Consider the following 14,977-nt stretch of genomic DNA (forward strand, 5'->3'; position numbering starts at 1 on the left):
CAAACCCCGGGTTGACAAAGTCTCTAACTCACCTCCGAGGCCCTGCATGTGTAAATAGTCGTTTCTGGAACCTCCCGACTCAGCAGAGACTTTTCTTCTATTGCTTGCGGCATCAGGCAACTGCAGTATCTTCTATGCATTGATCTTTCTTAATATATGGTGTGGCCTCATAGATATACACGATCATGGCGTCTGTTCAAACTACATACATACATATACCAAGGCTTTTTTCCCCTTACAAAGGGGGTAGCCAAAAAGAAAAAGGCATAAAATCATTCCCACCCATTCTATCCCTGAATACACTCCACACCCCTCCACCCTCCCTCTTATCTTAGCACAGATAATTTATACTATCTGTTCAAACTGACTATTCTAAACCCCCACCACTACCTGATCCTCTTCCTAAACCCCCCGATCCCTCTCCTAATATTGCCAATCCTAATGTTGATGCTATTGACTCAGCAAAGATAAACCCCCAGTTGATGACTCCGGCTTGAAAAGGGACTTCGGTAAAATCAATCAATCAAATACTACCCCTAATAGTCATAGAATCTTACATTGAAAATATGTCTCTCTTGATAAGAGTTATACAGACTTGCATGAAAAGTTCCGTAAATTTGGACAAATTAAAGAGATCAGAGTTAAACTAACTGACAACTTTAAAGCTTGGCTAGTGTGGATCTCATTTCTTTCTAATCAGGATGCAGTTGCTGCATGCTTGGATTATAATAATTAAAATGAGAATGAATCTTCGGCCCAACTTATTGCTAGAGCACCATCTAACCTGATCTTTTATCCAGAAAAGCTGGTAGAGGAAAGGAAGGAAAGTGTGCAGAGGCCTCCCAATCCAGCTAAGTGGGTTATTGTCACTCTTGCAAAAGAACGTGCTAACTTGTTCGAGTTTAGAAGATTCTTGAAGAGTCACCTTGGCTCTGGTAATTTGAATAACTCCCAGGTATCACGATTTTATAAGAAGGAACAGGAAATACTACTAAAAGCTCATGCAGAACATATAAGTGTAGGAGGAAATACTACTAAAAGCTCATGCAGAACATATAAGTGTAGGACATGCTAAAAGACTATTAAGTACAGGTACTCCTCGTTTAATGACCTACTCGGTTAGCGACGACGCGGAGTTACGACGGGCTTTATGACAGACGTTTAACGTAAATCTCCCGAAGTTACGACGTCGTGTACGATAATTAAGTTGGCTGAGGCAAATTTGTATGATGTTATAATTGAACTTGTACGGTGGAAATTAGCTGTGAGGTCAAGTGTTCTGAAGCTTAGGTCTACATTACCATCCTGCAAGCTGCAAAACTACCTGGGGTACAGTAAATACCAGTAAGATTAAATTTTTAGTTTCGACCGTGGGCGCAATATAGCAATAGAAAATTAATTATTAATTTTGTAAATTATAATGTATCAAAGTAATATGCAATTTTGTGAGCGGAAATAAAAAAAAAGGTGCTAAAACAAATTTCGTAAGTAACGAAGTCATGTCGGATGAATGGTACACCATGTTTGTTATGATAGATGCCGATGTCGAAGAAATAAAAGGATGATGAATTCGTCTAACCTAAACTAAACTAACCTGACCTGTGTTTGATAAATCATTACCTGCAAATTAAATGTCATCCGGCTCATCCTCGTTGTCGTCGTCGTGAGAGACGTTGGCAGACGACAAGATGGCGTCCCAATCCTATGCTACCGACTTCATTCATTAGCATATTTTCTTGTAGCATGGTATTTTTTACTTTCATTTTCGCCCACAAAATTGCATATTACGTTGATACATTTTAATTTACAAAATTAATAATTAATTTTCTATTGCTATATTGTGCCCATGGTCGAAACTATAAAAATACCCCGGTATTCGATATGGAATGTCAGCATACGCGGATTTGGTCATATACGGTAATTTCAGGAACCTAACCACCGTAAATAAACAGTAAATAAAGCTTTAATGTACTGTATAAAAGAGGGAAAATACACGAAAATAAAGATACATGTATTGCTGGACATTGTACATACAGTACATGTACATATATGTATACACTTTCGCTTAACGACCAATTCGGTTAACGATGGTGCGCTGGTCCTAATTGTCGTCGTTAAACGAGGAGTGGTTGTAATTCCAAAAGATACAGTGATGTTGTTAAAACAAATAGTAAAGTGGATCAGCCAACTGTAGAAGGCAATAGAAATGGAAATGCCAATATGAATTCTTCTGTTAACACTGAACCCAAGCCTCAGTGTAAAACTGTTACTATGAAACCTAATCGTCTTTCTTCTCAACTAGGAATTTGTAATGCTTCTGAACCCTCCTCTGCGGAGGTTTCCCCACCCCTTGTTGAAGGGGTGTCCCCTGCCCCATCTGGAGGGGCACCTAAGGTTTCTATTGTAGAAACCTCACAGGCTTCTTCTAATGAAGCCTCTTAGGCAATCTCTCTTCCAGACTTGGGGGACTCCCCAGTAGAGGGATTGCTGACTAGTGTGCCTCACTCAGTAGAGGTGCACAGAAGCAATGAAGATCAACCAAGTGCTGAACCCAAGCCTCAACGTGAAAGAGTCACTACTAGACCAAATCGTTCTTCTCCACAACTTGGAAATTGTAGTACTCCTCAACCCTCCTCTGCGGAGGTTCTCCCATCCCCAGTTGAGGGAATGTCTCCTGCCCTATCTAGAGGGGCACCTAAAGTTCTCATTGCTGAAACCCCACAGGGTTCCTCTAATAAAGCCTCCTCTCAATCAGTCAAACTTCCAAACTCTGGGGGCTCCCCAATAAAGGGATCACGGACTGATGTGCCTCACTCAGTTGAGTCGCACAGAAGCAAAGCTATGGAGTCTGAAGCTGTGCGCCGTAAAAGACTCCACAGTCCACCCTCACCTCCATCATCTTCCCCAAATCGTGATAAGCAATCTAAGAAAGAAACTAATAACCCAGACTCTACATCGTCAGTAGGACCATTGTCAGAGAGGAGGATGCCACCCGCTAAAGCAAAGAAATTAGAAAAGAACCCACCTTGTAAACCCTCTCTCCCAGACTTCTCTTACCAGACCAGTAGATCCCAAAAAGAAAAAGAAAACAGTATAATGTCCATAATTCAATGGAATATGCAAGGTTTTAATTCTCATCGAGAGCAGGTTGGGATTCTCTTTAAAGAACATGATGTGTCTGTTTTTTGTCTGCAAGAAACTATGCTTGGCAATTTATCCCCTAATGTTGGACTTGTTATAAATTTTACAGATCTCCTATGATTGGGGGCCGTGCCCACGGAGGTACTGGTATCATTGTTAAGAAATCTGTAAACCACAGAAGTGTCCACCTACATTCGGTGTTGCAGGCTTGTGCAGTACAAATCTTTACCACTAAATGGATCACTTTATGTTCTTTGTATTTGGAACCTGAACTGGAAGATCGACTCATAGACATATATAATCACCCCCGTCAGTTTGAGTTAAATGACCTACAATCTTTGGTTGACCAGCTCCCTGAGCCTTTTATTCTAATGGGTGACTTTAACGCCAAGCATCCTCTATGGGGTGAATCAAAGTGTGACCCCTGGGGCAACATAATTGGAGAATTTATTGATAATAACTGTCATTTTGATGAATGACTGTTCCAAAACTAGGTTTGATGTCTTTCACAACTCAAGTTCTGCTATAGACCTAACTATTTATTCATCAGCCTTAAGATTAGACTGCAGTTGGTCAATAGATGAAGATTTACATGGTAGCGACCACTGGCCTATCCATATCAAATATAGAAAGAACACTCCCTCCTCTTGCTTACCCAAATGGAAAACAGGAGAGGCTAATTGGGAATTATTTAGGAGATCCACAGAGATTAATTATAAGACTAGCGATTTTGGTAGTAACTCTGATGCATATGACTACCTGGTAGACATGATACTTTCTGGTGCTTTCTCTTCCATTCCTAGGACAGCTGGTAAACCTCAACGCCCAGTAGTCCCCTGGTGGAGCGATGAATGTGCTTTAAGCAGAAAGATTACAAGAACTTGCTATAAGAGATATCGGAGATACCCTTGTTTAGTCAATAAGATAACGTACAGAAGAGCTCGAGCAAAGCAGAAGAAAATCTTCAAGAAAGCAAGGAGGGAATCCTTCATTAGATATATTAGCGAATTGAAATATGACTCTTCCCCTACCTTAGTATGGAATAGGATTGGAAAATTACAAGGAAAGTTTACTCCATCTCCTTTACCCATTCTGAAGATAAATGACTCTTTTATATCAGATACAAGAGAAGTAGCAGAGGCTTTTGGAAGACATTATGCTGATATTTCAAGTCCACTACATTATTCAGATGATTTCAGAAGAATTAGAGTCAAGACCACGATTATTCCTCCTACCAATACGAACTTGGAGGCATATAATCTTCTCTTCACCTTGGAAGAAATGGATCATGCTTTATCTTTATCCTCCCCAACCTCTACTGGAGAGGATGACATTCTTTATTCCATGGTTGGTCACTTATCCATATTGTCGAAGAAATTCCTTTTAAATTTGCTGAACTAATTTTGGTCCTCTGGATCTTCTAAATCTTGGAAGACTTCAATCATCATAGGAATCTTAAAGGCAGGAAAAGACTCATGACCCACAAAGTTACAGACCTATTGCTCTCACTAGCTGCATTTGTAAGATCTATGAAAGAATGGTTAATACGCGTTTAGTTTGGTTTTTGGAATCTAAAAATCTGCTATCTAACAGACAGTTTGGATTTAGAAGAAATAAGTGCACTCTGGACCCCTTACATTTTATCACTCATGAGATTCAGAATGCCTTCGCAATTGAGAACTCTAGCATTGCTGTGTTTTTTGACTTGAAAAATGACTACGATACTACCTGGCGGGGAGGCATTCTGAAGCAAGTTACAGAGTGGGGTATCGGGGGTAATACAGTCGAACCTTGAAAGCCCGGACCCTCGTATGACCGGTCGAAATTAAGAAAGGGCAGACTTTTCAAGCAAAGTTCCGTATTTGCCCAGTAGGTGGCAGCGACAGCCATACACATGTACTCAAACCCGGCCCAGTCAAGCCTCCACCAGGGCTGCCGTTTCGTAGAATTTTGTACCAAAACGTAGTAAAATAGCGGCATGTGGCAACTGCACAAGGACATGAGGAAATTTTTTCTACATATCAGCAGGCTGTTAAAACATTAAAAAACTCAAACTTTTGTTGAAAAATCATAGAACTAGTTATCAAATAATAAATGGTACATCAAAATATGACTTATTGGTAATTGTGTTACTTATAAAATATTATACCCCAAAAGATACGTTTTTACCGTGTAGAAAAAATTCTACGCTAAAGTTTCAGCTTTCTTTTAACGATAATAATATGAAAAATATTTTTTATATCTTCCTGAATATGTTAGGGCATGGGGGCCTTATATACATTCAAGAATAAAAAACTAGAACCAACATTTTGTCAAAGTTTGACAAGTATATCTTGCTATGAAAGTCTGCACACGCCCGAGAAAAATGTATGCCCCGGTATGGCAACACTCCCATTATACACGGCAGTGTAGTTAATGTGGCAACCCTGGCCGCCACCACTGTCCCGCGTGCATACCTTCCGATATTTACAGTGTACATAATAAAAATACAGTACAGTACACTGTATATACAGTACATTTACATGCCTGTATTACAGTTATTACAGAATTATTAGTATTATAGTATTATTACAATATTGTTATTATTACAGTGTTAGAGTATTATTCTTATGTGTTTCTATGCCATATCATACATTACCTATACGTATACCGCTTTGAAAATCTACGGGTGTTAGGGCGAAATTTTCGATGACCGAACTTTTGGCATGACCGGACCACCCTTCCCCCCAATTAGTCCGGGCTTTCGAGGTTCGACTGTATGTTCAATTGTTTAAAGGACTTCTTGTCTGACTGTTATCTAAAAGTCAGAGTGGGCTCTTGTTTCTTTTGTGCACATCTTCAAGCGGAAGGGATTCCCCAAGGAAGCGTTCTGAGTCCTACACTCTTCAGCATAGCCATTAATAGTTTATTAGAACAAGCTCCCACAGGAGTTCATGGATTGGCTTATGCTGATGACTTCACTATTGTTTGCAGCAAATCGACAACATTAGAAACGGGCCAAAAGATTCAAGAGGTTATTAACTTAGCAACAATAATCCAGCCTTACCTTGACACACTCAACACATGGTTCATCACAAACAGACTCAAAATAGCTCCAACCAAATCTACAGCAACACTTCTCACCAACTAGACAAAAGAACACAAATACATACCTCATCTTTACATCAACAACACTCTAATACCACACACAAACACACCGAAAATTCTTGGTGTAACATACGATACATCCATGTCTTTCAAACAACACCTCACAAACATAAAAAACAAATGCACACCTAGACTTAACGCACTTAAGTCAATCACTGGAACAACATTTGGACAAAACAAAGAAACTAATATAACAATATACAAACAATGCATACGCTCAGTGATGAATTATGCGAGTCCTGCATGGGCTCCTAATCTCGGTGAGACACACCACAACACCCTTCAAATCATACAAAACAAAGCCCTAAAAACAATTACAGGCTGCACAAATACATCACCTACAGACCATTTACACCATGAAACAAAAGTCCTCAAAGTCAAGGACCACCTCGACATGAGAGGCACACAAACACTTGCTGCAGCCACCACAAACACATCACACCCGCTACACTACATAGCAGAACACCCACACACACCAAGAAACATTAAAACTACACCCATAGACCTTTATTACACACAGATACTCTCTTCTCTTCCTCCACAACCACCAAATACCAGCCTCCGGAAACATATTCATAATCATATCACTCACCGCTCCATTAACACACTGAAAGACAACACACTGCTGCATGCCAGACCCCCTGATATCCACCCTTCTGAATCCTCTCTCCCACGTAAGGACAGAGTCCACTTGGCCAGACTGCGATGCGGTCACCACCCAGCACTTCTAAGCTACCAGAAGAGGCTGGACAACCGTGTTGTGAACAGCTGCCCAGGATGTAACACTTCACCCCATACCATACAACACATAATGGAAGACTGCATTATACACAATCATGCACGCAAACAACACAACATACACTCTATAAAGGATTTGTGGGAAAACCCAGTTTCGGCTGTGGCCTTCCTTGGGGAGACGGGACTGCTCGGACAGACAGTCTAGGGAACGACGACAACAACAACAACAACTTAGCAACAGCATGGGCTAATTGCAGGGGCTTCAGATTCTCTGCTGAAAAAACCAAAACCATAAGGTTTTCCAGACTAAGACGAAAGGAAGAAATACCAACACTATTCTTAGAGGGTGTCATATTACCGTATGAAGATCAAGTAAAATACTTGGGTCTGGTATTGGATAAAAGGTTGACATTCACAAATCACATAAACGAGGTTGTATACACTGTTAAACAGCGACTTAATATACTAAAGGTAGTGTCTTGTTTCAAATGGGGAGCAGATCGTGTAACTTTAATTAGGCTTTACCAAACATTGTGCCTTAGCAAAATGGATTACGGATGTCAAATTTATGGATCGGCATGTAAAAGCTCACTGAAGAAGCTTGATATAGTCCACAATATGGCTTTACAGATCTGTTCGGGAGCCTATAGAACATCTCCAGTGGATAGTTTGTATGTGGACGCAGGAATTCCTCCCCTCTATATTCGCAGGGAGGAATTAAGCCTTAGAATAACTCGTGTCTTGACATCCAAACAAAATCCAAACTTCAAATTTGTAAAACAGCCGGTAGACAGAGCTCCAAGGAAAAGTACTCTACCGAAACCTTTAGAAGTGAGATGTGAAGTTGGGGCAGAGAAGGTAGGACTTGTTCCTAACACAATTGCTGAGATCACGCCTCCCAAATTCCCTCCTTGGAACCGATGCCCCACTGAAATATGTCCTCTTAAGAAGAAGAAAAATAGAACTGCTGTAGAGCTAAAAAGTGAATTTTTATAACATCAGTACATGCTGATTCAATTTTTATTTATACAGATGGATCAAAATCCCAAGATGGTGTTGGTTGTGCTGTTGTATCTGATAGCACAGTTTTAAAGAGAAAGTTGCCTCATTTTAGCTCTTGTTTTTACTGCTGAACTGCTGGCAGTCAGCAACGCCCTCAAATTTGTTTTTAATTCTGTTCCGTGTGGTAGGAACATTGTTGTTTTTACGGATTCCATGAGCGTTCTATTCTCTATAAATAATTTGTTGCCTCATCATTTTTTAGTCCAAGAAATACAGGAATGGTTGATTCTCATCAACAGAAAGAAGATGAAAGTAAACTTTTGCTGGGTGCCGTCCCGTGTAGGTATCACTGGAAATGAAAAGGCCAATGCTGCAGCCAAACCCGCCACTATGCTCAGCCATATAACAGACCGAAAAGTCCCACATATGGACTTGAAACAAGTGATCCATTGTTATACAATGGAGAAGTGGTAAGAGCAATGGACAAGGCTGGACGGTAGTTATAAATTAAAAGAGATTCACCCCTTAGTGAACCCTTGGAAGTGCCCTCCTTTGGACAGAAGGTCAAGTATTGTTTTGACAAGACTGAGAATTGGCCATTCCTACATTACTCATAAATTTTTAATGGCAAGTGGAGCAGAAAGGCTGGCCCCCCAATGTCCCACTTGCCAAGTAGTTTTGACAATAAGACACATTTTAATTCAGTGCCCTGCATACTCAAATAAGCTCAGGGCAAATTTTTTAACAGATTTATCTTTTAAAGAAATTTTAGGGGAGGAAGCTCGTGTGAAGAATGTTTTAAAGTTTTTAAAAGACATAAATTTATTTTATGAAATTTAAAATTGTGTACATGAATGCTTGCAAGTGTATGTTGTAGATGTGTTTTTGTGAATGTTTATTGTTTTAACTGTTTTACTTGAATTTTTATGTATAAGATAAATATGCGCTGAATGGCCTACCGGCTCCGGCGCTTGGCCTTCGAGCCAAAAATTCCATAAATCAATCAATCAACCAAAAACAGCCTCGTGGGAAGAGAGTGAACATAAAAGGATGTTAGAAGACACAAGAATAACATTAAACAAGATAATGGAAGATGGAGGAAGAATAGTTATGATGGGCGACTTTAATTGCAAAGAAGTCTGCTGGGAAGAGATGACAGTAAAGGGTGGAGAAGACTCATGGGGAAATGTTCTACTTGAGATGATTATTGACCACACAATGACACAATGGATTCAAGAGAACACTAGGTATAGAAATGAAGAACCATCAAGACTAGACCTAATAATCATATCAGAACCTGAAATAGTGGAAAAGATAGAATACCAGGCACCAATAAGTAAAAGTGACCACATATTGATAGAACTAGAACTAAGTGAGGAAAAATACATGAAAAGAAATGAACAATATAGAAAAGGAAGATTGATGTATGAAAAAACAAACTTTGATGAAATAAGAGAATTCTTTCAAAATGAAACTGGGAAAGAATACACAAAGAAGTTACAACAGTAGAAGAGAAATGGAATAATTTGACAAAAATTTATAAAAAAAAGGAGTGGAAAAGTATATCCCAAGACAAAAACAAGAAAAAGAATATGTAAAGTGCTGGTACAACAAAAGTTGTAGGGAGTTAAAAGACAAGAGATAAAGCTTGGACCAAATGGAAGAAAGACAAAAGACCTGAAAAATGGAAAATATATACTTGTTATAGAAATGAATATGTACAAGTGTGCAGAGAGGAAAAGAGAAAATATGAAAAAGAGGTAATTGAAAAATGTAAAGATCATCCAAAACTATTTTACATATTTGTAAACAACAAACTGAAAAACAAACAAGATTTAGAGAAATTAAGACAAAGAGGAGTTGAATACACAGAGGAAATAGAAATGGCGGAAATTATGAACAAGCATTTTAAATCGGTGTTTACAAGGGAGAACATACAACCTGGAGAGATTGAATGGGAAGAGAAAGTCCCCCCTATGAAAGAAATAGAAGTAACAAAGAATGAAATAATGAAACACTTGAGTAATCTTGATGTCAGAAAATCGTATGGACCAGATGAGATAGCAAACTGGATTTTGAAAGAATGCAGGAATGAACTGGCAGACAAAATACATAGCATAATAAAGTTCCTTGAAAGAAGGAAAAGTTCCTAAAGATTGGAAAAATGCAAATATAGTACCTATATATAAAGTGGGAAATAAAGAAGACCCCACCAACTATAGACCAGTCTCTCTAACAAGTACAATAGCAAAAATATGTGAAAGAATTGTCAAAAGTAGATGGGTAAAGTATTTAGAAAAAAAACAATGTGCTAAATCTAAGGACGATCATGCATCACCAATTTAATATGTTTCTATTCAAGGCTAATAGATATAATGCAAGAAAGAGATGGGCTGATGGTATGTGCCGGATACAGCCTCATGGGCCGTATTTGGCACATACCATTCTCATTGCCCCTATTGCTCCAAACATTTATTTATGGAGCAACTGCCTGGTGGGACATTTGTGGCACGTAATGTCCTCCCGTTTTCTGTAAACACTGCCATCTACAGATCTTTCGCGTAACTACTACAAGTAAACAAAGTGAGGCTCAGCATGTGAAGGAGTCACATAAGTTCTGTCTGCATTTCTTTTGCTGATATTTCTTTTGTTACAATAGATATTTGTCTTTATAACATATTTCATAGATTGTGAAGTGTTACTGATTATTTGGAATATAAATACATGTTATTTTGCAGTAAATCATAGATATGTGGAAGGATTTTTTAGTAAGCCATATTTGGGTCATCTGGCAATTGGTGCTGAAAATTTACGTGGGTCATAAATGGCACATACACCTTGGATTCTGAGTAAGATGTAACTAATGATATTTTTTTCTAGGAAATGGAGCCTAATATGTTCTATTCACGAAAAACAAGAGGAAAGGATGTTGCAGTTCTAGAGCTACCATATGAAAGTGAGGATGAAGAATCTAGTGATGGTGAACTTTACCAACCAAATCAAGGATCTGACACCTCAGATGAGTCTGAATCAGGTAAGCTATGATATATATTCCAATATATATTAGTGTGTTTAAAATATTCAATACCAATTATATATTAGCGAATTACGAAACCTAATCATACTAAACAAAATTAGTTTACCAAGGTAAATGCAGTTATAGTGTAACAGCTTCTATATATTGCATTAAGATACACTTGATTAGCAGATGTAATTACCTACATTTTTATTATCTTTACAGAAAACGAAACAAGCAGTTTGAAGAAAGAAGACACACACACATCAAAAAGGGACATCAAAGAGAGACCAATTATTTGGAGGACTGTGGATATAGGCCAAAAGAGCACTGAGGTACCAAAATGGAAAGGAAAACTACCTGAAGCTACAACCCTGAAAACCCCATTAGAGTATTTCAAACAGTTTTTTGATGAGGACCTTCTACAAATGATTGTTGATCAGTCAAATTTGTATTCAACTCAGCAGCGAGGAATTTCTTTGAATCTCACAGTTGAAGAGTTAGAGCAGTTCATTGGCACTGTATTACATACATCCATTGTCCATTTGCCAAGAATGCGTATGTATTGGAGCATAGCATGTTGGGTTCCACAAATAGCCGAGGCCTTCTCAAGGCAAAGATGGGAAGAAATTAAGAAATACTTACATTTCAATGATAACTCAAACGTGCCTGCACCTACAGATGAGAATAGGGACAAACTTTTCAAAATCAGACCACTAATTGATAGACTGCTCCAAAAGTTTCAGGCCATTCCTCAGCAGCAAATGTTGTGCATTGATGAACAGATCGTGCCATTCAAATGCAAATCCAGTGTGAAGCAGTATAACCCCAAAAAAACAAACAAATGGGGCTACAAGATTTTTGTGATGTGTGATACTAATGGGTTAGTGCATAATTTTGAGATATATACAGGGAAAATAGATCCAGTACCAAATGAGCCAGACCTTGGTGCAAGCTCAAATATTGTACTGAGACTTGCCAGTATAGTTCAGATCAACATGTCTCACCTTCTTTACTTTGACAATTGGTTCTCATCCCTAAGACTTGTGATAGAGCTACACAAAAAGGGAATATATTCACTAGGTACCGTCAGACAGAACAGACTAAAGGGTTGCAGGTTCACTGATGACAAGAATATGAGAAAAATTGGACGTGGAACCTATGAAGAGAAATGTGCTACAGTAGAAGGAGTGGAAGTAAATGTTCTGAAGTGGTTTGACACAAAATGTGTGACATTTATATCAACCTACGCTGCTGGAGAGCCATACGGTATCGTGGAGAGATGGAACAAAAAGGACAAGCAGTATGATGAGGTGCCATGTCCTAATGTCGTACTTGAGTACAACAAGTTCATGGGAGGTGTAGACTTGCTGGATGGTCTTGTTGCCTACTATCGTATCAAGCTCAGATCAAACAAGTATTACATGAAATTCTTCTTCCATTTTTTGGACATGGTCACTGTAAACAGCTGGTTACTGTATAGGCGTGATGGGAATAGCCTTGAAATATCATCAAAGAAGCTGATGGATGGGTTAGCATTTAGATCTCAAGTTGCAGAAGCCTTGACCAAATGTAGGAAGGATGTTACAAGAAAAAGATCACGAAAGAGTAGATCTGAAGTAGAGAAAGGCCTTATAGCCAAGAAGAGAAAGGGACGTGCCACCCCAGTGCCAATAAAGGACATACGAATGGATACTGTTGGACACTGGCCTCTCCCATCTGATCGTCAGCGATGCAAATTTCCAGGATGCAAGAGAAAAGCAACCATGAAATGTTCCAAGTGTCAAGTTCATTTGTGCCTGAACAAGCAATCCAACTGTTTTCTTTCATTTCACACACATTAACCTCTTCACTCCGGGCCAAAATCTTGCGGGCAGCATTAGCTGCCAGACGTGTGATGTTGCGTCATAATACTCGCATTATAAAAAATCAAGTAACCCCTGTATTCCTCATTCTCTTTCACCCGTGAATTTTGATAACCATAGAAAATATGATGAAGCCAGTTTACAGAGTATGAGGGTCTTGCAGATACAACTACAATAAATATAATCAAGACGCCGATATGGCAGCCTCACGTACCCACTTGCTCCTCATGACGCCTACATAGGTGTCACCATATGGAAGGGGTTAAGCCTTGTATATTGCAACTATTGTGTTAACCCATGAATACATTTCTTTCATTTATAAGAGCTTTGTGGGATATGCAACATAAAACTAAATATCTCTGATTAAAAACTGTTACTCTGATGAAAAAAAGAAGTAAGTTGCTAAATGGGCTCATACATATGATTTTTATCAAAGGACCGATGGGACAAATTTGGCACAAACTGCAAAAATATATGAAGGATGTAAAATTTTGATTACATTTCTCTCTGTAGGAATTACATGTCCCAAATAAAGACAGAAACAACAGTTGTTTGTTTCAAAATGCCTTTCAATTTTTTTGGTCATTAAGAGGTTAAACCGGTGTTTACAAGGGAGAACATACAACCTGGAGAGATTGAATGGGAAGAGAAAGTCCCCCCTATGAAAGAAATAGAAGTAACAAAGAATGAAATAATGAAACACTTGAGTAATCTTGATGTCAGAAAATCGCATGGACCAGATGAAATAGCAAACTGGATTTTGAAAGAATGCAGGAATGAACTGGCAGACAAAATACATAGCATAATAAACAGTTCCTTGAAAGAAGGAAAAGTTCCAAAAGATTGGAAAAAAGCAAATATAGTACCTATATATAAAGGGGGAAATAAAGACCCTACCAACTATAGACGAGTCTCTCTAGCAAGTACAATAGCAAAAATTTATGAAAGAATTGTCAAAAGTATTTAGAAAAAAACAATGTGCTAAATCCAAGGCAATTTGGATTCAGACAAGGACGATCATGCGTCACCAATTTAATATGTTTCTATTCAAGAAAGATATGGATGGGCTGATTGTGCATTTCTAGACCTAAAAAAAGCTTTTGACAAAGTACCACATAAGTTGCTTAAGAAATTAGAAACTGAAGGAATACAGGGCAAACTGCTTAAATGGATGGAAGACTTTGCAAGAAAGAAAAATGAAAGTAGTGATAAGAGACACTCAAATTGGGATGAAGTAATAAGTGGTGTTCCACAAGGAACAGTTCTGGCCCCAATAATGTTTGCTATATATATTAATGATATGGTTGAAGAAATTGAAAGTTGTTTGAGCTTCTTTGCAGATGATGCAAAACTATTAAAATAAGTGAACACGGAAGAAGATTGTGAGTCACTACAGAGTGATCTCAATAAAGTACAGGAATGGAGTAGGAAGTGGGAGATGGAGTTCAATACTAAAAAGTATAGTATAATGGAATTTGAAAAAAGCAAAAAAAGAATAATAGGATCATATAAATTGGGAGAAGGAATAAAAAAAAAGTTGAAAATGAGAAGAACCTGGGAGTCATTATTATGAATAATATGTCATCTGAGAAACATATAAATAAGATTGTTGGAGAAACTTATAATTTAATAAGAACAATCAAAGTGGCATTTACATACCTGGATGAAGAAATGATGAAGAAAATACTAATCACTTTGATAAGACCAAGATTGGAATATGCAGCAACGATGTGGTCACCAAGTACAAAAAAGTGTATAACAAAACCTGAAAGAATACAAAGAGCAATTACAAAATTGGCACCAGCACTCTCAAAACTATCATATGAAGAGAGGACTAGCAAAACTTGAGCTACAGACACTAGAGCAAAGAAGAGAGGAGATTTGATAGCTATTTACAGAATCATGAAACGCATAGAAATTATTTATAGGACCTAATAAAATGGGATGATAGAAATACAAGAGGACACGGAAAGAAAATCAAGAAAGACAGCTATAGAAGAGATATGAAAAAGAACAGCTTTCCTCACAGAGTAATAGACAGTTGGAACAAGTTAGATGAGAAAGTAGT

The 14,977-nt window shown here is 38.3% G+C and overlaps 1 protein-coding gene across 1 annotated transcript in view; it reads left to right on the top strand.

Annotated features, from left to right (window-relative positions):
- The window catches only part of LOC143021979 (uncharacterized), a 40,723-nt gene that overhangs the window by 21,400 nt on the left and 4,346 nt on the right, over window positions 1-14,977 (top strand). Inside the window, exons 10-11 of the mRNA XM_076179904.1 lie at window positions 10,909-11,062; window positions 11,270-12,885. Of these exons, the coding sequence (XP_076036019.1) occupies window positions 10,909-11,062; window positions 11,270-12,885 (1,770 nt within the window). The remainder of the gene's footprint in view (window positions 1-10,908; window positions 11,063-11,269; window positions 12,886-14,977) is intronic.

Source organism: Oratosquilla oratoria, chromosome 43, assembly GCF_046742065.1.
Source record: "Oratosquilla oratoria isolate Oo_2021 chromosome 43, ASM4674206v1, whole genome shotgun sequence".
NCBI lineage: Eukaryota > Metazoa > Arthropoda > Malacostraca > Stomatopoda > Squillidae > Oratosquilla > Oratosquilla oratoria.